Source organism: Rutidosis leptorrhynchoides, chromosome 8 (genome assembly GCF_046630445.1).
Source record: "Rutidosis leptorrhynchoides isolate AG116_Rl617_1_P2 chromosome 8, CSIRO_AGI_Rlap_v1, whole genome shotgun sequence".
Taxonomy (NCBI): Eukaryota; Viridiplantae; Streptophyta; class Magnoliopsida; order Asterales; family Asteraceae; genus Rutidosis; species Rutidosis leptorrhynchoides.
The window spans coordinates 347,348,204-347,372,812 of NC_092340.1; the positions used below are offsets into that span (position 1 = coordinate 347,348,204).

General features: G+C 37.4%; 3 protein-coding genes across 3 annotated transcripts; 2 read left to right on the forward strand and 1 right to left on the reverse strand.

Moving 5' to 3' along the window:
• Positions 1 to 5,712: 5,712 nt before the first annotated feature.
• Positions 5,713 to 9,337, reverse strand: LOC139861425 (uncharacterized). The gene is made up of 3 exons (XM_071849815.1): positions 9,226 to 9,337; positions 9,069 to 9,121; positions 5,713 to 7,180 (listed from the first exon to the last, which is right to left on the reverse strand). The coding sequence occupies exons 1-3, from the start codon at positions 9,281 to 9,283 to the stop codon at positions 5,801 to 5,803; spliced, it is 1,491 nt and encodes a 496-aa protein (XP_071705916.1). The 5' UTR covers positions 9,284 to 9,337; the 3' UTR covers positions 5,713 to 5,800.
• An 808-nt stretch (positions 9,338 to 10,145) lies between these two features.
• On the forward strand, positions 10,146 to 18,550 carry LOC139862235 (peptidyl-prolyl cis-trans isomerase FKBP16-3, chloroplastic-like). Its single transcript, XM_071850803.1, has 7 exons — positions 10,146 to 10,232; positions 10,649 to 10,932; positions 11,351 to 11,434; positions 11,685 to 11,734; positions 11,861 to 11,909; positions 12,280 to 12,354; positions 18,217 to 18,550. Exons 1-7 carry the CDS (start codon positions 10,202 to 10,204, stop codon positions 18,337 to 18,339), a joined length of 696 nt encoding a protein of 231 aa, XP_071706904.1. The 5' UTR covers positions 10,146 to 10,201; the 3' UTR covers positions 18,340 to 18,550.
• Positions 18,551 to 19,256: 706 nt separating this feature from the next.
• Positions 19,257 to 24,525, forward strand: LOC139864587 (putative calcium-transporting ATPase 13, plasma membrane-type). The gene is made up of 2 exons (XM_071853168.1): positions 19,257 to 20,663; positions 23,034 to 24,525. Exons 1-2 carry the CDS (start codon positions 19,282 to 19,284, stop codon positions 24,427 to 24,429), a joined length of 2,778 nt encoding a protein of 925 aa, XP_071709269.1. The 5' UTR covers positions 19,257 to 19,281; the 3' UTR covers positions 24,430 to 24,525.
• Positions 24,526 to 24,609: the final 84 nt, after the last annotated feature.

Below are 24,609 nucleotides of genomic sequence, written 5' to 3' on the forward strand. Positions count from 1 at the left end.
ATTTTACATACGTTCTCAACTCCATAGTTGAAGAAATCAAACTCTTCTGTGTTTGGAGGTGGTACTTCAGGTCGTGCTTCTTCCAAATTGGGTGTCTGAAGGTTTGTGCTCTCCTCGTTTGTTGGTAGGTTTTGTTGGACATCGTGTGTTGGTAGGTTTTGATGGACATTGTGTATTGGTAGGATTTGCACTGACTGTAAGTTTTCTGGGAGTTGATGCATTGTAACTTTGTCGACAATGTAAATATTAATAGGAGCATTTGATATTGCATGTTGTAGAAAATCACGAAAGTCTTCATAATCATCAGTAATATCAAAAACAAGATTATCGACAACATATCTCATTGAAACAGGAGCATTAGATGGCAAATTAATTTTTCTAAGAACATTTTTTAACAATATTCTTCGAGTAATTAGTTTTTGAGGAGCAACTGAGAGTTTTAATCGTGTTCTAAAACAATCTAGAGGCAAATACATAATTAAGTTATTAATAAATTGAAAAGAACCACCACAACATATATGAATAACAAAGGTTTCATTATCACTAAAACTCATTATTTATTTAAAACAAAGAAAGTTACATTAATGACGCTTGAAATTATATGATTTATGTGGAAATGGTGGAAATGAAGTAAAAATAGAGCTGGTAATACCTTATATGAATTGAAAAAGTTATCCGTAATAGTACAAAAATCGTACAAAATCTTATCCACGAAATCATGAAAATCTTATCGGGATAAGACGCAAGACGCAAGACGCAAAGGCGCAAGTCGCAAGACGCAATACGCAATACGCAAGGACGCAAGTCTCTTTGTTGCGTTTGTCGCAAGGTCGCATGGTCGCAATGTCGCAAAGACGCAAGGTCGCAAAGACGCAAGGTGTCTTGCGCCTTGCGATGGCAAATTGTCAAACTTTTTTTTTTAGGGCTGTCAGTCAACAAGCTTAAAAAAAAAGGTATTTTGGTGATAATCCCATTAATTTGTCTACTTCAAGGGTTGAATTGTAAATAAACTATTCTTTTTGGTTATTTAGATAATCTTGTAGTAAAATGATAAATTGAAATGTGACTATATTTTTCTGTCTTCGTCAACCTCTCAGATCCCCAATTCCAAATTAGAAGAAATCGCCATTTTTGTCCCATTTTTCATTTCTTCATTTTCCAGATACAAAACAGAAACAAATAGCACAAACCGATCAACATGATACAAGTGGCAAAAGCGATCGTTGTAGCCTTCGTGGTTTGATCCCACCACGACATCAGTTCCCACAACTGCCCAATAGAGCCCGTTGTGGTAGTTGTAGTGCAACGAATGTGTCTCGTGGTCAAGCGTAGCGAATGGTCTAAGAAAAATTGGCTGTTCTTGTTGCTCTATGTATGATCGATCTAAAGTTAATCTTGCACCATGTAATTAGTACATAAAAGAGATACATATACTTGTATAACTTCACCACAATAAAAAAATTTCATTATCGCACGAATTTCCAAGTCTTAAACTACCAATACATGAAAAAAAAACCGATCAAGCCTACTTACTTAAGCCATGGCAATCATTAAAATATTTCCTCAAAATCGACAGCTGCTAATTACTACTATGTCTTATTTGAAATATCCGTTAAAACATGTTTTATACGGAGTACAATTATACATTTACCTATTTATTAAATTTATTTAAAGCCGGCCACATGTCAAAGTACGACACATAAAACGTAATAAATATCCAGACATAGCCAATTCATGCAAGTCTTAAACTAAATTAGCAATGAGAATATAAACCAGCTGGACCACCACACCATAGAGACATGACTATTATTCTTATACACATTCTCAATATCTCCCCAATCCTCGAACCGGGAAACTAGACAGTTGCAACTCCATTTCAGCTATTTATTTTTAGACAAATTCTCAATTTCAGCTAACTTGATGCGTGAGGATTGCTTAAATCCAGCTAGTCGGGCAGATATCTGACGCACATATTCAGTTAGAGTCCAATACCGCTGCAATCGGAGCAGCTCGTTCGTATCGCTTAGAGTTTCTTCAAGCCCCATTCTGAGATCATTCATCCAAGTCACAATATCATGTATGGTCGCGGGCGGAACTAAAACCATTGGCTCTATTTCTGGTTCTTCTCGCGTAGAAATAACATTTTCTTCGGAATCGGGATTAACATCCCTAATATTACTCAAGAGTTGCTCAATTTCATCTATTTGGTCAAGTAACATGTGGATATTTTCACTTAGATATCTATCCTTGTTTCGGCAATCTTACCAACGAATACCCCCCAACACTTAGAGAATTTTTGTACATCAATTCGAGATTTGTCAACCACGTCAAAAGTTCAAGTGCGGTATATTCCGTCAGAAAGGTCAGAAAGGGTGGTGACTCTGTTTCGGGTTCTTCTTGAATTGGCTCAGGAAAAACATTTGCTTCTGAATACTTACTAGCACCAATCAAACGCCTCTCCAAAAGCTCCTCATCGATTGCATCACATTTGACCCCCAAGTGATGGGCTATTAAGGTGACGTAATGGCCCCCACAAATTGGGCTCTCGGGATGGACACCAGTAGCCAAATATTTCAGATAGTAGGCCACACAATAAGGAATGTTGGCATGAGTTAAGGACCTAATGTTTTCCAGGAACCAAGTGGACCCGGACCTGCTAAACTCTTTCCAAACTTTATCTGTGTAAGAAAAATCCTCCTCCCATTTCGAAATAGCAGAAACCCGACTACCCGACCAGATGTAACCCCAAAAGTGTTGCTCACCCATCTGTTCGGGTGAGTAAATTTGTAAGCACCTTGTAAAATCCATCAAAGACATCTGTCGGTCCACACCGTCCAATTTAAATCTCATTAAATCCTTATCATACAAGCTTTTCGGCTATTCTTTTAAAAAGTAGGTGGAATGAAACTCGCAGCAAAGTTCCTTATAAATACGCAGCTGCGCATGCTTATCATGCTTATCAACCAACTCTTTTAAGTCTTCATAAAAATAAGTTCTTCCTTCATCATATGGTTTGTAGTGTTGGGTTAAAATGCCTGTTAACTTCCTGTCTAGACGTTCTTCTTTCAGAGGATCCCAGTCCACAGCCCAGGGCGCAACAACCGGTTTCTTTATCAAAAGAGTACAATAATATTATTATTATAATAAATTAAAATTGGAACGATAAAAAAAAGTACGAAAAGAGTACAGTAGTAGTATATAGTAAACCCACTATTGTTCGGAAGGGTTTTAACCTGATTGAGTTGCACTTTTAATAACTCAGGATCCCAGTTATTTCTTTGTTTATCCTGCATGTTTTCTGCAACAGCAAATCAATCAGGTTGTTAATAATAGAAATGTAATATACTCTTAAACCTCCTTAAATCAATTGGGATTAAATAATTAAATAATTGAAGAAGAACAAAACAAGAAGAGAGAAAAATAACAATAATGTACCTTTTTTAGGGATTTTGTTATGGGTTGATTTTTGTGAATCATCATCAACAGCTGCTATTCGTTTATCGTTAGCTCTATCCGACATTGTTTCTTCTCTGCTACGATCAATAAATCAATCCATTTTTTCATACAAAATATAATACATTAAACCTGATACAATAAACTGGTATTTTAATTGGTATATCAAAAAAATTGAACCGAAAACTCTTTTCGGTCGTTCCTATAGAAACAGAAAACGTTATGTTTTGTGGAATCGATTTAATTTATTTAGAACAATTAAAGGAACGTACCTGTAACTTGATTCCATCTGGAACGAACGGTTGATCAAGATGGTAGCGTAAGATTGTCGCTTGTACAAAACCCCTGTAAGCGGCTATAGGGCTAACCAAGTAGTTGGGCTAAATTGGTTGCCTGGGCCTAGACTTCGCTTATAATTAACTAGTTATTGAACCCTCGCTTCGTGCCGGGAGTTCGATTTTTAATGTATTTTATTGCGTTTAGTAAAATTATTTTGTGGCTAACGATGATATCGTTGAAGCGCAACTCGAGTCGAACTAAAGGGTATAACCCGTGAGAGATTTAAATGTTATTTTAAATTAACAATATATGTGTGTCTCCGCGTTTCGCTATGGAATTGTCGACTTTTAAAAATTTAACGCAAAATCAACGTATAAAAAGCGTCCGTTTTGCGTATAGCTAGTGACATTGTGTTCCTAAAATTATTTCGAGTTTAACGATGGTGTCGGAAAAATTTAACTCGTTGCGAGCGAGAATATATGACCCGCTGAATATTTGGGTGGAGTTTATTTAAGATTTTTTATGAAAATGGTTATTTGACACTTTACCCCCTTTTTTTGTGGGGTCGATTTGAATTTTTCAAAAAAGTGTGGGGGCCTTTGTTGGTAAAATGAAATTTAGTTAGAATTAAAAAAAAAAAATATGAAACGTCAAAAATGACTCTGATACTATTCATAACTTTTGTCTGTTAGTTAATATTTATAATTATAATTAATATGGGTTCGTGGTGCAACGGAAGAGTTGGAAACAGCATGGAGTAGTAATCAATGGCGGAACTTAGATGAATTTTTCGAGGGGGCAAATTTATGTAATGTGTAAAACGTATTACTCCTTTAAGTTGAAAAGTAGAAATAAATATTATATACACAGATTGAATAAAACTGAGAGTAATCATGCTAGTTGCATATATTGAAGTATGGGATTGGAATACTCGCAATCTCGAGACCCGAACATGACAAACCTTAACTTTTTTTTCATGCTTGGGTTACAATACATTAGGGTGATTAGACACCTAATTTTACTCCAAAAAACTTGTCACCGACGAATCTCTACAGTAGTGGCCGACTACCTGATCTTGTGTCTGCTAACGTGAAGTAGCAATAATTTGAAAATATTAAATTTTTATTCTATTATTAGAGTATTCGTCTTTTGCTGAGAATTTCAAAATTGAAGAGTTTTGTACAGTCAATTGATAACTACTTACCTAACAGGTTCTTCTTTTGCTGGGAATGCGTCTTAACTAAATATTGAGACATAGCCAATTCAAGCAAGTCTTAACTAAATTAGCAATGAAAATTTAAACCATAGATGTTTTAGATAGTAGGCCACACAATAAGTAATGTTGACATGAGTCATAGACTTTTTTTCTTGCAGTAACCAAAGGTCATATAGGGAGACCTTGTCCGTGTCCTCAAACCGATGAGTAATATTACGGGTCAAAACTAAGTGGAATAGACGGAAAGAAACAATATCAATATCTGAACACGAGACATGACCCGGGGACCAAGTGGACCCGGATTTGCTAATCTCTTCCCAAATTTTATCTGCATTAAAATCCTCTTCACTCATAGCAGAAACCCGAGCACCGAACCAAATGTAATCGCTAAAGTGTTTTTCACCCATCTGTTCGGGTGAGTACATTTGTAAGAACCTCGTAAAATCCATCAAAGACATCTGTCGGTCCATGCCATCCAATTTAAATCTCATGAAATCCTTATCATCCATGGTGTCCGGCTTTTCTTTTAAAATGTAGGTTGCTAATCACCAACATAGACACAAAGCACCTCATGACACAAGTTAGTAATAACCCAATTTACATGAACCCTAATCACATACCCTACTCAAATTGAAAAAAGAAAAAAAAAAAAAAATAAATAAAAAAGAGATGACAAAACAACAAAACAAAAAACCAATGAAGAAAGCGACACAGCACGCAAATGTCAAAGTACGACACATAAAACACAATGATTTTTTGTGGATCATGAATGGTAATTACTATTAAACAAGCTATATTAGCAATATAAAGCGTTTTAAACAAACAATTACTAGGATGAATAGTATTTTCTTTTCAACTCAAGCGCTTCAGTTGCAAGACAATATCAGCTAGTCGCAAAGATATGTTGTGGTGATGTGTCTCTTCTTCATCTGGGTGCTTCAATTTGAGGTCCTGAATCATTTCTGTTAGAGTATCTACCTGCTTCAAGTGGCGCTTCACAATCTTATCCAATTGGCGTCGAAGTATCTCAATCCTTTTCCTTAAAGGACTCCCTTCCGGCTGCACGAATATCTCCTCCCTCCAACTAATCATTTCAGGTTGGGCCCCACGTTGCTCTTCAGAGTCTACAACTACTTCTTCTTCTTCTTTGGGTTCTTCTTCTTTTTTAAATTCTTCTTCTTCTTCTTCTTCTTCTTTTTTGAGTCCTTCCTCTTCTTTTTTGAGTTCTTCTTCATCTTCTGGATATAGGTAATGAATAACATTTGCTTCGAGATACTTACGACAACTAATGGTACGCCTCTCCAAGGTTAACTCACTTGCGGGGTCACATTTCACCCCCAAGTGATGGGCTATTAAGGTGACGAAATGTCCCCCACAAATTGGGCTGTTGGGATCCACTACCACACCAGTGGCCCAATTTTTCAGATAGTAGGCCACACAGTAAGGAATGCACACACGAGTATGTTTGGAACCTATTTTTTTCATGAACCAAAGGTCAGACAAGGTCACCTTGTTCGTGTCCTCTGTCCGATGAGTAAAACTATGGGTCAAAACCAGGTGTAAAAAACGCAAACCAACATCATCTACATCTAACACCGACATACCTTCGGGATTCGACCAACGGGACGACACAGATGAGCTTCTTTTTCTAAACTCTTCCCAAACTTTACTTGCGTCAAAAAAATCATCCTCCCCGTTCGGTGTAATAGCAGAAGAAACCCGAGCACCCGACCAGATGTAATCGCTAAAGTATTTTTCACCCATCTCTTCGGGTGAGTAGATTTTTAAGCACTTGGTGAAATCCAATAAAGACATGCGTCGGTCCACGCAACCCAATCTAAATCTCATGAAATCCTTATCATCCATGGATTCTGGATTTTCTTTTAAAAAGTAAGTCGAATGAAACTCCCAGCAAAGTTTTTGATAAATAGGATTATGATCCTCATCAAGCAAATTATCCCAGTCCTGATACGAGCTGCGTATACTGTTTCCATTCTGTGACAAGTACAGTTGTCTCAACATGCCCCGACAACGTATGTATAGGTAATTTCGTATCAAAGGATCCCAGTTCACAACCCAGGTAGCTTCAAACTGTTTCTTCATCAGCCGAGTTAACCTCCAACGATATTCTTTATAATGAGGAGTTAAACTCGGTGAGTCAATCTGAAACTCGGAGAGGATGACTTCGATGCTTGCTTTTGTTGATGTGGAGGTTTGTTGCTTCTTGGATCTCTGCAAACAACCAATTAATTAAACCAAATAAGTAGATCATGTATGTAACAAGTTAACATAACATCATACATTTATCCTAACTACAATGAATACCATATATATAGTCACAAAAAGCGCAACCGCTCATCATAAAATAATTAAAGTAATCAACCTATTAAAAAAAACCATGTGGACCAACTAAAAAAAACGCAAAGGTTATGGGTCGGGTCCAGATGCCATTCAGTTCTGTTTGTACATAACCGCCCATGAGGGCAAATAAAAATAGTTGAAAATTACGTGATTAAGAGATAAGTTGAACAATATGTATAGATAACAAACATGTGGTTTATCGCAAGTCCTAAAACAGGTTTTAGACCAATTTATTAAATTTAAGAAACCTGATTATAGATGTAAAACAGAAAAAAGATGACAATACAACAAAACATAAAACCAATGAAAACAGCGCCACACAGCAGGCAAATGTCAAGTAGACACATAAAACACAAATAAATATCTAGACATAGCCAATTGATGTGAGTCTTAATAAGCAATGAAAATCTAAACCAGGACCACACCATAGACACGTGACTATTAGTTTTGGACACATTCTCGATATCTCCCCAATCCATCAACGGGGAAACTAAGGCAGTTGCAACTCCATTTCAGCAATATATTTTTCTTTGACTTTCTCAATTTCATCTACTTGCTCAAGTTCCAGCCGTATATTTTCACTTAGATTTCCTTCCTGGTGCAATTTTTCCAACTTATTCTTATCACTTAGAATCTCTTCATACATCAATTTGAAATTTTTCAACCACTTCACAATTTCAAGTGTGGTATAGGCCGTGGTATAGGGTATGGACGGTGGCTCTGTTTCAGGTTCTTCTTGATCTAAATCTGTTTCAGGTTCTTCTTGATCTGAATCTGTTTCGGGTTCTTCTTGATCTGAATCTGTTTCGGGTTCTTCTTGATCTGGCTGAGAAAAAACACTTGCTTCGGAATACTCACTAAAACCAATGGAACTCCTGTCCAAGAGTTCCTCATGAAATGCATCACATTTGACCCACAAGTGACGGGCTATTAAGGTGACGTAATGACCCCCACAAATTGGGCTGTTGGGATGGACACCGGTGGCCCAATGTTTCAGATAGTAGGCCACACAATAAGGAATGTTGACATGAGTTAAGGTCCTAATGTTTTCCAGGAACCAAAGGTCAGACAATGAGACCATGTTGGTGTCCACCGTCCGATGAGTAATATTACGGGTCAAAACCAGGTGGAATAGACGAATAGAGACCATATCAACATCTGAACACGAGACTTGACCGGGGGACCAAGTGGACCCGGACCTGCTAAACTCTTTCCAAACTTTATCTGTGTTAGAAAAATCCTCCTCCCATTTTGAAATAGCAGAAACCCGACTACCCGACCAGATGTAACCCCAAAAGTGTTGCCCACCCATCTGTTCATCTGAGTAAATTTGTAAGCACCTTGTAAAATCCATCAAAGACATCTGTCGGTCCACACCGCCCAATTTAAACCTCATGAAATCCTTATCATCCAAGCTTTTCGGCTGTTCTTTTAAAAAGTAGGTGGAATGAAACTCGCAGCAAAGTTCCTTATAAATAGGCAGATGCGCATGCTTATCAACCAACTCTTTCAAGTCCTCATAAAAATAAGTTCTTCCTCCATCATATGGTTTGTAGTGTTGTGTTAAAATGCCCGATAACTTCCTGTCTATACGTTCTTCTTTCAGAGGATCCCAGTCCACACCCCAAGGCGCAACAACCGGTTTCTTTATCAAAAGAGTACAATAATAATAATTAAAATTGTAACGATACAAAAAGTACCAAAAGAGTACAGTAGTAGTATAGTAAACTCAATATTGTTCATAAGGAAGGGTTTTAACCTGATCAAATTGCACTTTTAATAACTCAGGATCCCAATTATTGCTTTGTTTGGCTACAATCAATCAAGTCAAGTTATTATTAATAGGAAAATAATTAAAAATTGAGATTAATTTATTAATTGAAGAAGATGAGAGAAAAATAAGTATACAAGCGTACCTCTTTCTGGATTATATGAATCAGCATCAGTAGCTGCTGCTATTTGTTTATCCTGCATTTTTCTGCAACAGTAAATCAATCATCAGGTTGTTAATAATAGGAAATAAATATATTCTTAAACCTCCTTAAATTAAATCAATTGGGATAAAATAATTAAATAATTGAAGAAGAACAAGAAGAGAGAAAAATAACAATAATGCACCTTTTCTAGGGATTTTGTTATCGGTTGGCTTCTGTGAAGGAACGTACCTGCAACTAGATTCCGTATTGAACGAAATGAAATAGGGTCGAAGATGATAGCGTAAGATTGTCGTTGAACTGTAACATTTTGTAATCGGCTATTGGTGATCCGTTACATTCTTGTCCGAGAATTAAGGGAACTAGGAGAAGTCAAAGTTGGATCCCATGTATTTTCTCAATTAATTTACGTGGGACCATACATGCCCATGATCCTACAATTAAGCCACCAGTTGCTACACGTATGGGTTGTGGAGATTTAGCCTCATTTATTTGTTAGTATATAAATACATGTATTTGAGAGAAAAGGGGGAAGCCTCTTTGTTACCAATTATGTATGTGTAACACAGAGAGAAATAAAACAAAGAAATATTTAGCCCCAAATTACTTGTTCTCCTTGCTCTCTTTATTGTCTATTACGTTTATTTATTATTCTTTACTGACAGTCGATAATACTATCCAACAAAACAACAACAATTAGCATCCTTACGAATTTGTGTTAAGCTTCTTAAATCGTAACGGATCAATTGGGCTAACCAAGTAGTTGGGCTAAATTGGTTGCTTGGGCCTAGACTTCGTTTAAATTAATTTGGAACTAAGTCAAATTGTCAACGCTCAATCGGTATCCCTCGTAGCCGTCCCTCTGATTTTCTGCATTATCCACTTTCTTTTATTCTATCCCAAAAATATTACAGTATTAATCTCTTTTCATTTTCTGGGTTTCAAGAATCAAATTATAATGGCATCAATTTCTCTCCTACTTCCACTCGGTAATCACTTAACTGCTTTTTTATTTTATAATAATTTCAATTATCATGCGATGCTTTAATTTTTGCTGTTATCCACTTTGTAACATATTTTCACGTCTTCTTCTTTTGTACTTTTAAACCTTCTAACCTAATGAATATTCTGAATATACACAATTGAAAATAGTAATGTACATATGTTACAACAGTACAAAATTAAGCAAGTTTTATACAATGGGGAAAATTAGAAAGGGGGTTATATTTTGGTGCAGGCAACTTATACTGAGTATAAAATAAAGGGTTATGAGTTTCAAATTAATACAATAGTAGCAATAATTTGAAAATATTAAACTTTTATTTTATTGGAGTGCTCATCTTTTGCTGAGATTTTGAAAATTGAAAAGTTTTAAACAGTCATTTGATAAATGCTTACCTAACAGGTTCTTCTTTTGCTGGGAATGCGTCCAACAATAATCGAATTATTACTAGAGGGAAAACTAGAAGAAGGACAAACAAACATTTGTGTTTTGGAATTAGAATGAAAGCTTCACAAGTTGTTGAATACGAGGGTGAAGTTTCATTAATTAAGAGAAGAGATTTGATTGGATTAGCATTAACTGCTTCAAGCCTTCTAATTCATCCTTTGAATGCTGAGTCAGCTGGCTTGCCACCTGAGGAAGTACCAAGATTATGTGATTCTTCATGCGAGAAAGAGCTTGAAAATGTATGGTGAGATTGCATATATCCCTCACCTTCATCACATTATAAACAATAAACTAATTATAGTTATGATATTATGAAATTATTATCGAGCATTTCATATTAAGTCTTGTCGTTCTTGCGTTTTAAGCCTAGACTTGGTTTTTGAAATATTAAACTAGCATGGTGTCTATAATTTTTAACTGCATAAAGTGAATAGTTTGAGTTTTACATTTGTAGTCTAGTGGTTGAGGTATCATGTTCAAATCCTGGGGTGGCCATGGAACGGTTTGAAAACGGTCACGGAATAATCCGGTTCCGTAACCCGAACAGGGAAAACCTCATAACTTTATAACATTATATGTAATGTAGTCCACCTATTATGTTACTACCATATGTTTGATAAAGTGTACTGATTTATATATTTTTTCCAACTTATGAAGCTTCCTATGGTAACTACAGAATCTGGTTTGCAATACAAGGATATAAGAGTTGGCTCTGGCCCTTCTCCCCCTGTCGGTTATCAGGTACACGTATATTATTTTGCGCCTTTTTATTCTTTATTTATATCTTTATATTTATAAGCATAGTGGTTGAGTCTGTTTTCCAGTAGTCCAATGAATATTTGCTTCTTTTTTTGTGTGTGTGGTTAGAATTGGATGTTTGAAGATTGTAGGATTTAGTTTGACCCAATAGCTAATTTTTTTTTTTTTTTTACCTTAATATCAAAAATTTATCATCTCAGAAGATGTCTGTTCATGCTTCGTTATTACACAGGTAGCGGCAAATTATGTAGCAATGGTTCCCTCTGGACAAGTATTTGACAGGTTATATGCTAACTTATGTTGTCTTTGCTTATAAGTTATCCGTGTGATTACTATTTACATCATTAAATTTGTAACTTTTCAACGCCGTTATAACACCACGTAACATATCTTTTTCGTAAATTTCAGTTCACTGGAAAAGCGTCAAGTTTACATATTCCGTGTTGGATCGGGTCAGGTAAGCCATTTTGATACAAGCTGACATAATGTGTATGCAGAGGTGGCAATTCAGATACGGAGTACATTGGCATCTGAATGTGTCAATTGGGTTATGTTTTTTTTTTTTTTGTAAGGGGTGAAATGGGTAAAATAAAATTAAGAATAGCATATTTAACTGAATACGAAAACTGGTTGAAACTTGTCCAAATTGTAGTTATAGTGCATTCAACCTTCTAAAATCATGTATTCAAATGTTAAATAAAAGTAGTTTCCTTAACTGTTTCTATTGCTGAACTGACAACATTCTCTTTAACATCATTATAGATTCCCTGATTTAACTTTTCGTATTGTGTCGTCATCATGAAGCTAACTGAAGTTAATGAATGTAGGTTGTAAAAGGACTCGATGAAGGAATTCTGAGCATGAAAGTCGGAGGAAAACGTCGACTATACGTTCCAGGATCTGTAAGTTCATTAGCATCAATAATATTTTCCTTGATACAGTAACCATTTTATCATTGTATGTGTTAATTTTATAAAGTTTTACATGTTCGGGTTACCCAGCAAGGCGAGTATTGTTTACTCTGATCTACGTGACCTAACCGGATTATTACCTCACCGTTTCAAAAACCTTCTCTGGTCACCACAACCACAAGATTTAAACTTGAGACCTTTTTGCAAGGATCTTAGGGTCCTGATCACAGGGGCGGATCCACCTTGGGGCAACCGGGGTCATCCGCCCCCGATGATAAAAAATTATTCGTGAAATATTTTGGTAATTCTTTTAAAATGATACTGGACTATGTAGTTATATAATAAGTGTAAGAAATATACAATATGATTCGTACTAGCTTAGTTGGATCGAGCACTCTAGTAATCTGAAGGTCGCAAGTTCGATTCTTGCATCCGACACAGTTAATTTTTTTAAATATCGTCTATATATAAGGAACATAAAATATGGTTGTTATTATCCCAGTTGGTTAGCACTTCTTGTTAATAAAGCAAAAAGGTGCACGTTCGAGAATGAAGAAATTTGGTACCAGATTATAAGACAGAATAGGAAAATTTAAGAACAAGAACTTATTGGAAATCCTTCTCCAATTATAGAAAAACTCTTATTACAATCTTATTATTACATCCCTATTTATAGTAAGTTAATCAAGACTAGTCTAGAATAATCTAGGATAACCAAGTCTAGAATAAATTAGAATAGTCAAGTCTAGAATCTATTAGAATAATCAAGGAAGAAGCAAAATTGAAAACTATGACGGCTAGCCCACTTGTTATCCGTTCACACGTTCCACCTCCTCAAATCCATTTGAGATATAATTTCACAAAATAAACCTCTAACTATTACTTTATGTCAAGATTGGTCCAACAATCACCCCCCAATCTTGACCTTGAGTCATCATTTATTTCTTTGAGTCTTCAATCCTTTGAACCCCAAGAATCTCTCTCATTTCAGCAAACTTTAACTTCGGCAATGCTTTTGTAAGAATATCAGCCCGTTGTTGATCCCCATTGATGTGTTCAACTTTAATCTTCTCCTTTTCAACACACTCTCGTATGAAATGATACCGTGTGTCGATATGCTTACTTCTTCCATGAAATACTGGATTTTTCCTCAATGATATTGCTGACTTATTATCAACTTTGATCACAACTTGTTCTTCTTTTCTTCCAGTTATTTCAGCTAAGAGTCCCCTTAACCATATTGCTTGACAAGCTGCTGCTGTAGCAGCCATAAATTCTGCTTCGTAAGATGATAAGGCCACTGTTTGTTGTTTTTGTGAATTCCAAGCAATAGGTCCATCATCAAAGTAGAACACTAATCCAGTAGTACTCTTTCCATCATCTGGGTCCACCGAGAAGCTGCTGTCGCTAAATCCAAGTAGGTTATTGCTACCATTCCTTCGATAGTGAATACCCAGGTCTACTGTACCTTTCAAGTACCTGAGAATTTGCTTAACAGCTTGAAGATGAGTAATTTTAGGAGTTTGCATATACCTACTTGCATATCCCACCGAGTATGCAAGATCTGGCCGTGTATGAGTTAAATACCGAAGGCATCCAATTGTTTTCCGGTATTCAGTAGCATCAACACATTTGCTGCCATCATCTTTCATCAACTTCAGACCTGGTCCCATTGGATATTTGGTGGAATTTCACTCCCACATTCCTGCTTCCTCCAAGATTCTTTTAGCATATCTAGATTGATGAATTTTTATTCCATCTATGCCTTGTATTACTTCGAGTCCGAGATAATAAGAAAGTAAGCCCAGATCACTCATCTCAAATTTATCTTCCATTTGCCTTTTGAATTGTTTAATTTTCTCCGGGTTATTACCTGTTACAATCAAATCATCAACATAAATTCCTACCAAAAGTGATCCTTCTTGCCTTCTTTTTGTGTATACAGCTTGTTCAAGCTTACACCTTTGAAATCCATATTCCTTTAGAACTCCATCTAATTTTGTATTCCAAGCACGTTGGGCTTGCTTCAGGCCATAGAGAGCCTTTGACAGTCTGTACACCTTTTGTTCCTTCCCCTTTATCACAAAACCTTCTGGTTGAGATATGAAGACTTCTTCCTTGAGGTCACCGTGTAGAAATGCTGTTTTAACATCTAGGTGATGAATATCACACCCTCTTTGGGCTGCCAAAGCTAGAATAAGTCTAACAGTCTCAAGTCTAGCTACCGGTGCGAATACCTCGTCAAAGTCTACACCATGTGTCTGGATGTAGCCTTTGGCAACTAGCCGTGCTTTATGTCGTGTGACATTTCCTTTTGCATCCCTTTTAATTTTGTATACCCATTTTAGTCCAATAGGTCGGTGTCCTTGAGGTAGATCCATTAACTCCCAAGTATTATTCCTTTCAATGGAAGCTATTTCACCTTCCATAGCTTGCTTCCATTCTTTATGTCTTGTAGCTTCCTTGAAATTTGTTGGTTCTCCTTCAGTAAGAAGAAGATCATATATATCACTTTTATTTTTCCAACCTCGAGGTGGTGTATCATCATATGTCTCCTCTTCTGCCATAGATGGATCTGACTCATTGACTGTATCTGTCGGGAGACGAGACAGTATAGGTCCTCGTTGTTTTACTGTTGTTTCAGGACTGCTAACATCAGAATGGGTTATGCTTTCCTCATTGGTCGATCTTCCTTGACTTGAGGAGTTGCTGCTTTGTAGGCTATATGAGCTACTTGGGCTGCCTGGTTCAGTAGGCCCATTTTCGGAATTTTGATCAGCCGAGACAACTTCATCGGGGTTTATATGTATCACGAATTCTCCTTTGTGATTAGGTTCTTGATTGTATTCTACTCCGGAATGCTAATCCCATTTGCGTGCTTTATCAAATTCCACATCTCGACTGATTACTATTTTCATCTTCTCGGGATCATACATACGATGTGCCTTAGTTCCTGGTTCAGTTCCTAAATAAACCATAGGAATACTTATGTCATCAAGTTTTTTTACTTGATCTGAAGGTAGTTTCACATATCCAACACATCCAAACCCACGTAAATGATCAAGATTTGGTCTTCTTCCTTTTAAAGCCTCATATGGTGTTTGATTTTTCAGAATCTTTGTGGGCAACCTGTTTAGAACATAAACCGAGTGACGTACTGCTTCAGCCCAAAAACTTTGTGGCATATCCATTGCTTTAAGAATACTCCTTGTTGTGCTCATCACTGTTCGATTTCGCCTTTCAACGATACCATTCTGCTGTGGCGTGTAAGGTGCAGTACACTGTCTTGTGATTCCAGCATAATCACAGTACTGATTGAACTCGTTGGATGTAAATTCTCCTCCCCGATCAGTTCTAAGGACCTTTATTTTCCTTCCATATTGATTTTCAGCAATCGCCTTGAATTTCTTGAATTGCTCAAACGCCTCTCCTTTGGTATTTAACATGAAAGACCACATAAACCTGCTGTGATCATCAACAATCAACAGAACGTACCTGTTTCCAGCTTGGCTGGCAGTGGATATGGGTCCGCACAGATCTGCATAAACCTGCTCCAGTGGATTTTGGGCTCTAAAAGTTGTCTGAACAGGAAAACTTTGTCGTGAATGTTTTCCTGCTAAACATGCTTCACACATCTGTGTAGGGTGATCAATAACCGACACTCCATCAACTAGATTGTTGGTCCCTAGCTGCTTTATTGTATCAAAGTTCACATGACCGAGACGGGCATGCCACAACCATGCTGGATCATCAATCTTGGCATGTAAACAGATTGGTGTCCCAACCTCGAGATTAATTTTATACAACCGATTAGGAGACCTTTGAACCTTCATTAGCAGCGATCCGTCTACCTCAAACATATACAAGAAACCATGTTTGATCAAGATTACACAACCTCCTTCTTCAGCTTGCCCAAGACTAAATATGTTAGCTTTTAAGTATGGGATATAAAGTATGTCGGTCAACAAACGTTGTTCACCATTCTTACATGTTAAAAGAATAGATCCTCTTCCTTCTATATCTACACACGAGTTATCCCCAAATCTCGCTGTACCACCAATATACGTATCAAGTTTTGAAAACAGTCCTTTGTTTCCTGCCATGTGGTTTGTTGCTCCAGTATCTAAGTACCACATGTTTTCTCCACCATCATGTGACTCATACTTTGCTGGAAAAACCTTCTTTTCACTTAGATGATTTACTTCCTTCTCGCTTCTTTGATTGGCTGCGGACATCAATAGGGCAGGTCTGTCATCATTAGCTACTGGTAGTTCGGTTGATCTAGCTTGAGTTAAATTTACTTGTTCGCTTTTCTTTCGCGTTGGACAATCCGATGAGAAGTGTCCAAATGCATCACATCGAAAACACTGCAGCTTGGATCGACCTTTAGTTAAGTTTTCAGTTGTTTGTCTACCAGCAAAAAAGTTTTGTCCGCGGCATGAACCCCTTCCTAGACCACCAAACTGTCCACGACCTCGGCCCCTACCCCGGGTGTCTTGGCCATTCCCTCGACCTCGACCAAAGCTGTTTTCCCTTTTCTTTCTTGAGTCCCATCCTTCATAGGACAACAGAGTTTGGTCATGGCTGTTATTTGTTGTCTTTAGACTGGTTCGTTCTTCGTAAGCTTTTAGCCTACCCACAACTTCCTGAAATTTCACCGTTTTGAGATCAACCAGTTGTTCGATAGTGGCTGCCATATTTAAGAATTTTTCTGGTATGGCAGTTAATATTTTTCTCACCAACGTGGTTTCCTCAATGACGGTTCCAAGTGCAGCTGATTTTGAGGCAATTCCAGAAAGTTTTGCGGCAAAATCATCAATTTTTTCATTATCTTTCATCCTTGCTGCTTCAAATTCAGCTTTAAGAGTTTGAAGCCTAGCCTCCATTACTCGTTCAACTCCAAGGTGACGGGTCTTGATTGCATCAGATTTCCTTTGCATGGGTGCAACCTGCAACTTGAAGAATCAAGTCTTCAGGTAAAGACTGATACAGATAAGCGATTGCAGCATTATCCTTTTTCTGATCGACATCAGTTCCAGGTTCAATTGATTCCCAGATTCCATGTGCCTTAAAAATCGCTTTGATCCTAAGCGACCAGATGGGATAATTGGTCGCAGTTAGGATAGGGCACTGGAACGTAAGATGGCTGGTATCCTTGATTGCATCCGAGGTATTGATAATATCCCCCATGAATCTGGTCTTCGATCGACGCTCGTATTTTTCTGTCTTAGAATCTGGTGATTGATCTAGTCCTTTTGATCAACAACACGATCCCTTTTGTAACTTAGCTCTGATACCAATTGAAGAAATTTGGTACCAGATTATAAGACAGAATAGTAAAATTTAAGAACAAGAACTTATTGAAAATCCTTCTTCAATTATATAAAAACTCTTATTACAACCTTATTATTACATCCCTATTTATAGTTGATTAACTTTGTCCATTAAGTTAATCAAGTCTAGTCTAGAATAATCTAGGATAACCAAGTCTAGAATAAATTAGAATAGTCAAGTCTAAAATCTATTAGAATAATCAAGGAAGAAGCAAAATTGAAAACTATGACGGCTAGCCCACTTGTTATCCGTTCACACGTTCCACCTCCTCAAATCCATTTGAGATATAATTTCACAAAATAAACCTCTAACTATTACTTTATGTCAAGATTGGTCCAACAAAGAATTGCAGCAGTCAAGTTTTTTATATAATTTCAGATTTTTTTTTTCAAATTTTTGCCCCGTCGAAAAATATTTCGATCCACCACTGCCTGATCATAAGCTGTTTTGTAATGTTTTTATCATTGTATGCGTATAGTAATGATATGTACTCTTATAGTGACACTCGTGTTCTTGTAGTTGGCTTTTCCTAAGGGTCTAACTTCTGCGCCAGGACGGCCTAGAGTGGCTGCAAATAGTCCTGTCATTTTCGACGTCAGTTTGGAATACATACCCGGACTCGATAATGATGAAGAAGAGTAAATTATTGTGCGAGTCGACAACAAGTATAGAGCTTGATTACAATTCAAATAGTCAACTTGCATTTTTTTTCTTTCTTTATCTAAAACAAGACAAATTTGAGATAATCAAAATGGTCTTTGCTTGCCCAACTGACATGGACCACCTGTATTTACATATAATAGTGTTTTTGTATTATGTGCGGAATAAAATGAGCGAGTAACTTAAAATAAATATTTAACCTTCTAGATAGCCATTTGAAGTCAAGTAGTTTTGAAAAACTCCTAGTATGAAAATTCACTAGTTTTCAATAAGTCATGACGCTATATCTAAAGTACGAACAAAACGCAACTAATTATATTGGAAATACAGCTTATTTTTAAAGGGAAACATTTTAGATGAAGTTTATATATGGAATATATCAATTGAATAGGTAAAGCAAGTGGTACGTTTACAAGTTTCCGAGGGAAAAGACTTGACATTCTACCGCTTTTTCTTTTCTTTTTTCCTTTTTGTTCGCAATTTTTTTTTTCAGTTCTCGCTCAACATTAGTTTCATAAAAGACTTTAAAATGTTCCACCGAACGCGTGGACGTATATATGTTTAATATCGTGTTACGTATTTAATAAATAGTAAACATACGTAGACATTTTGTACATAAATATCGTCTGATAGTACAAACAGGTATCAAACAACGTATATCTAAATGATCCAAACTTTTTCTAGTACTAAACCAATAATAGGATGCCATGTAGTCGAAAGAAAAATGTAACCATTTAGTTTCCGTAGACAGACAGATGAATTACAATTTCAAAGGGACTGTACGTTGTTCTTTGCAACTTACTTGCAATTTCTAGTAGTTTCCCAACATCGACTCTCAAAATCATCTATTTAAAACCATCATCGATGACTTATTCCAAATAATTATTGCGCCTCACTTATTTATCAATTTACTCCATCAGCACTATGAAATCAACAGCCGGTGCTTCCGAAAAAGAAAAAAGTTATCTGAAATCAGTATGGGATTTGGTTTCATATCCGTTTAATAAATTTGGGCTGAACATGATGATATCAAATGTTTCAATCCCACAATTGATATACAATCCTCTATACGAAACATTTATCCTTCTCTATAACACTCCAGACCTTTTCCCAAAATCTCCAGCAGCTAATCCTATTCCTAATCACCATAGCACAGTCCAGGTCTTAAGCGTTGACCAAGGTAGCCTCACCAACTTGGTCAAAAGCAGAGATGTGAAGATGCTTCAAACGTTTAATGGTGTCACGGGATTGGCTGAATCTCTTCACACAAGTCTTGAAAATGGAATTAATAGCCATGATGTTGAGAACCAGAGAACTTCATATTGCTCCAACTGGTACAAAAAACCAACCCAGAAAGGGTTCATTCAGTTCGTGGTGGAGTCATTTAGCGACATCATCGTGCTTATACTGTTAGCATGCGCAACCCTTTCTTTATGTTTCGGTATGAAAGTAAATGGAGCTAAAGAAGGTTGGTATGAGGGAGCTAGTATCTTTTTAGCGGTCTTTATGGTCATCATAGTATCTGCGGTTACCGACTTCAGACAAGCAAGAGAGTTTGAACGTTGTTTGTCGAAAGTAAGCAACAATATAGAGATAGAAGCTATAAGAGACGGCAGGAGGACAAAGATATCTATTTCCGATGTGGTTGTTGGCGATGTTATAATTCTTAATATAGGCGATCAGGTTCCTGCAGACGGCTTATTCATAAATGGGCATTCTTTGCTAATGGACGAGTCAAGCGTAACGGGAGAATGTGATTACATGGAGATTGATGCGGTTACGAATCCCTTTTTGTTTTCTGGTTCAAAAGTGGTTGATGGGCATGGTAAAATGCTTGTTATATCAGTTGGGATGAATACTGATTGGGGAGAGATGATGAGTTCGATAACAACAGATGATTACAGTGATCAAACGCCACTATATTCACGTCTCGATGAACTCGCATCTTCAATTGGGACAATTGGTCTTGCAGTTGTTGTTCTTGTTCTGGCAGTTATGCTAATCCGTTATTTCACAGGACATACGAAAGATGAGAACGGGAACCGTGAATACAACGGAAAACACACGAATGCATATGAGATAATCGGTTCTGTTACAAGATTTTTTGCGACGGCATTAGCAATTTTGTTTGTGGCAGTCCCTATATGCCTACCTCTAGCTGTCCCTTTCACCCTTGCTTATTCTATTAAGCGAATGATGGCTGATCAAGCCATGGTTAGGAAGTTGTTTGCGTGTGAGGCTATGGGATCTGCAACACTTATATGCACCCATAAAACCGGGACATTGACCTTAAATAAAATGAAAGTGTTAGGATATTAGGACCCAAACAACGCTAGTAATTCTACAAGATTACTAGCCGAGTAGTGATACTATCAAGATCACTCAACCCACTTAATGAACGAAAGATAATAAATGCGAAAATGTAAGAACGACACAAGATATAACGTGGTTATATGCAATCGTTGTGATTGCTTTAGTCCACGGACCAACTAGAGATTGTTATATTACTGAATACTTGAGAGTGGTGTGTTACAATGACTATGAATGAGCTCTATATATAGAGCAAACAAGAAACCAACCAAACTACAACTTGATCTTCAAGTGTGCTAGTAATCATGAAAGATAAACCAACTAGCCATGCTTTACACCCACTAATGACATGATCACAGCCACAATTAGTGGTGTAAAGCAACCCACTAAGCACCTAAAGTGAAAGGAGAATCAATCAAGATCGGATCCCATGTGTGCAAGTTGCCCACTTGCTGCCAGACATCGTGCGCGCCGTGCACACTTAAACGTGCGCGCCGTGCACACTCCCAAATTTCGAGCAAGCCTTCTGATCAAAACTTCTCTAGTGCGCGCAGGGAGCGCGCCGCGCACCATCACCGCGCACAATCAACTTGCTCTGTTTTTGATCTGTTTTTCTCTGTTTCACGCTTACCGAAATCTGCAAAATCCGTGCAAGTGTTGAAACATTTTTTTTTTCTCGTTTTGTATAAATGTCTCCATACTCTAACAAATCTCCCACTTGGAGACTTTGAACAAAACTCCAATCATATCAATGAATTAACCAAGAACATTAAACCACCTTCGATTACCGCCAAATACCATTTGGGACACGCACGCTCAACACATACTTCTGATGAGTAGACTTTCGATAAAAGGTCTTCAATACTACTTGTTAAACTTGTAACACCATTCACATCTCTAGTTGGGGTCTTCTCTCATCAATTCATGAGAAGACCAATTGAGGTAATGCAAAACCTCAATTTCTCCGTTGTAACCACCTTAGTAAACATATCGGCAGGATTCTTCGTACCAAGGATTTTCTCCAAGAATAAAGTGCCATCATTTATATGTTGTCGAATAAAATGATACCTTATCTTGATGTGTTTCGTTCGACTATGAAACACCGGATTCTTCCCAAGATGAACCGCACTTTGATTATCACAATACAAGACGCAATAGTCTTGTCTTTTACCCAACTCGCCTAAGAAGTTCTTCAACCACACTAGCTCTTTAGAAGCTTCCGCAATAGCCATGTATTCGGCTTCGGTGGTTGACAAAGCAACACTCTTTTGCAATCGAGATAACCAACTAATCGCCGTCTTCCTCATTGTGAAAACATAACCCGTAGTGCTTTTCCCCGAATCATCACATCCACCCAAATTAGCATCCGCATAACCTCTAAGTATGAGATTGTTTTTGGAGAAACACAATCCCATATTAGAAGTACCTTTCAAATAACGAAGCAACCATTTGACCGCTTCCCAATGCTCTTTTCCCGGATTAGACATATAACGACTTACAACTCCCACTGCTTGAGCAATATCGGGTCTTGTACAAACCATGGCATACATAATACTACCCACGGCCGATGCATATGGAACTTTTTCCATATCCTTCTTGTCTCTTTCCGTTTTTGGTGATTGACTTTTCGATAACTTTAAGGTGCTTCCCAAAGGCATAGAACGAGCCTTTGAATCTTCCATGTTGAACCTCTCTATTACTTTCTCAATATATTTGGATTGAGACAAGTATAGAGTACCCTTCACACGATCACGCACAATACTCATGCCAAGTATTTGCTTAGCACCGCCAAGATCTTTCATCTCGAATTCTCTGGAAAGTAATCCCTTCAACTTGTTAATTTCGGACATGTTTGAACCTGCAAGTAACATGTCATCAACATACAACAATAAGATTATGTAAGAAGACTTGAATTTCTTCAAGTAGCAACAGTGATCCGCTTCACATCTTAAGAAACCAATCTTCTTCATAAACTCGTCAAACTTCAAGTACCATTGCCGAGGTGCTTGCTTCAACCCATACAAACTTTTCTTTAGCTTACAAACCCACTTCTCTTTACCCTTTACCTCAAAGCCCTCGGGTTGCCTCATGTAGATCTCTTCAACAAGATCACCATGTAAGAATGCAGTTTTTACATCTAGTTGCTCAAGATGTAAGTCTTCGGATGCAACCATAGAAAGTACCAAACGGATAGTAGTCATTTTAACTACCGGTGAAAATATCTCTTTGTAGTCAACCCCTTCCTTTTGTTGAAAGCCTTTGACTACCAAACGAGCCTTGTACCTTTTCTTGCCATCCATCTCATTCTTGATTCTATATACCCATTTGCTTTGCAATGCCCTTTTATCATGAGGTAACTTAACTAGTGACCCAGCCTATGAAGATGACACCATTCATGTCCACTGGAAAGGGGCTGCTGCGATGGTACTAGCTATGTGTTCAAATTTCTATCAGAAGAACGGTCTTATTGAGTCGATAAATCAGGAAGAGAGGACACGGTTTGAGAATATAATCCAAGGGATGGCAGCGAATAGCCTCAGGTGTATGGCTTTTGCTCATTATGAAGTTGGGACTTCATATAAATCATTAAATAAAGAAGGGTTAACATTGTTAGGTATTGTTGGGATTAAGGACCCATGTAGACCAGGGGTAAAAGAGGCAATTGATACTTGTAGGTCTGCTGGGGTGGCGATTAAGATGATAACAGGAGACAATGTTTTCACTGCAAAAGCCATAGCTACGGAACTAGGGATACTTGAACTTGGTCAACAAGAAAACAAAGGAGAAGTAGTTGAAGGTGAAGAGTTTCATAATTACACGGAAGGTGAGAAAATGGATAAAGTTGACAATATCCGAGTAATGGCAAGATCATCACCTTTAGATAAGCTTCTAATGGTGCAATGTTTGAAAAGGAAAGGCCATGTGGTTGCAGTCACAGGTGGTGGCACAAACGCTTCACCGGTTCTAAAAGAAGCCGATATTGGACTTTCAATGGGGATTCAAGGCAGTGAGGTGGCTAAGGTAAGTTCAGATATCATCATCTTAGATGACAATTTTGCTTCCGTTGTACCTGTGATAAGTTGGGGTCGGTATCTGTATAACAACATCCAAACATTCGTTCAGTTTCAACTTACTGCAATTGTTGCAGCTCTTGTCATCATTTTTGTTGCAGCAGTTTTTGATGGTGAAATTCCTCTAACAGCTGTTCAACTATTGTGGGTCAACCTCATTATGACTACTTTAGGTGCTCTAGCACTTGCTACAGAGCAGCCCACAAAGGAACTCATGCATAAACCGCCCATTAACCGAGATGCACCTCTCATAACAAATATCATGTGGAGGAACCTATTGGCACAATCTCTGTATCAGATAACCGTTCTTCTCACCTTCCTGTTCGGAGGTAAACAAATGTTTAGTGTAGATGAGAGAGTTAAGAATACCATGATCTTCAACACTTTTGTTCTTTGTCAAGTTTTCAATGTATTCAATTCAAGAAATCAGGAAAAGAGTAATGTTTTTGAAGGTCTTGACAAGAACCGATTGTTTATGGGAATTGTTGGCGTGACTATCGTTGTTCAGGTTTTGTTGGTGGAGTTCCTCAAGAATTTTGCAGTTGCAGAGAAATTAAATGGGAAACAATGGGGAATATGTTTTGGATTCGCGTCCTTATCGTGGCCTATGGGGATGTTTGTGAAGTTGATACCAGTTCCGGAAAAAGCATTTTCAAGCTATATTGAAGAATGGTTTAATAAACGAACTTAATGAGTAAGTTGTCATTCTCTTTCACTCGAGTTTATATATTGGGTTGTTATTGAGGCTGTTTATCAATACTACGCGTCTTTTAAAACATTCATGTCATCTTCAATGTGCATATGTTACTGTATATATTAATTTCCTAAGTTTGTCAACTGTTTGTTTCTTCCATGTCGATCAACTTATTGG

Excerpts from the sequence above, each read along its gene's own strand:
- LOC139861425 (XM_071849815.1), bottom strand. The coding sequence starts at position 9,283 with ATGCAGGATAAACAAATAGCAGCAGCTACTGATGCTGATTCATATAAT. Across the intron at positions 9,122-9,225 it reads TTCATATAATCCAGAAAGAG|CCAAACAAAGCAATAATTGG; the intron begins GTACGCTTGTAT and ends GATTGATTGTAG. Across the intron at positions 7,181-9,068 it reads TAAAAGTGCAATTTGATCAG|AGATCCAAGAAGCAACAAAC; the intron begins GTTAAAACCCTT and ends GGTTGTTTGCAG.
- LOC139862235 (XM_071850803.1), top strand. The coding sequence starts at position 10,202 with ATGGCATCAATTTCTCTCCTACTTCCACTCG. Across the intron at positions 11,435-11,684 it reads CTCCCCCTGTCGGTTATCAG|GTAGCGGCAAATTATGTAGC; the intron begins GTACACGTATAT and ends GTTATTACACAG. Across the intron at positions 11,910-12,279 it reads TCCGTGTTGGATCGGGTCAG|GTTGTAAAAGGACTCGATGA; the intron begins GTAAGCCATTTT and ends TAATGAATGTAG.
- LOC139864587 (XM_071853168.1), top strand. The coding sequence starts at position 19,282 with ATGAAATCAACAGCCGGTGCTTCCGAAAAAGAAAAAAGTTATCTGAAA. Across the intron at positions 20,664-23,033 it reads ACCTTAAATAAAATGAAAGT|TGACCCAGCCTATGAAGATG; the intron begins GTTAGGATATTA and ends TAACTTAACTAG.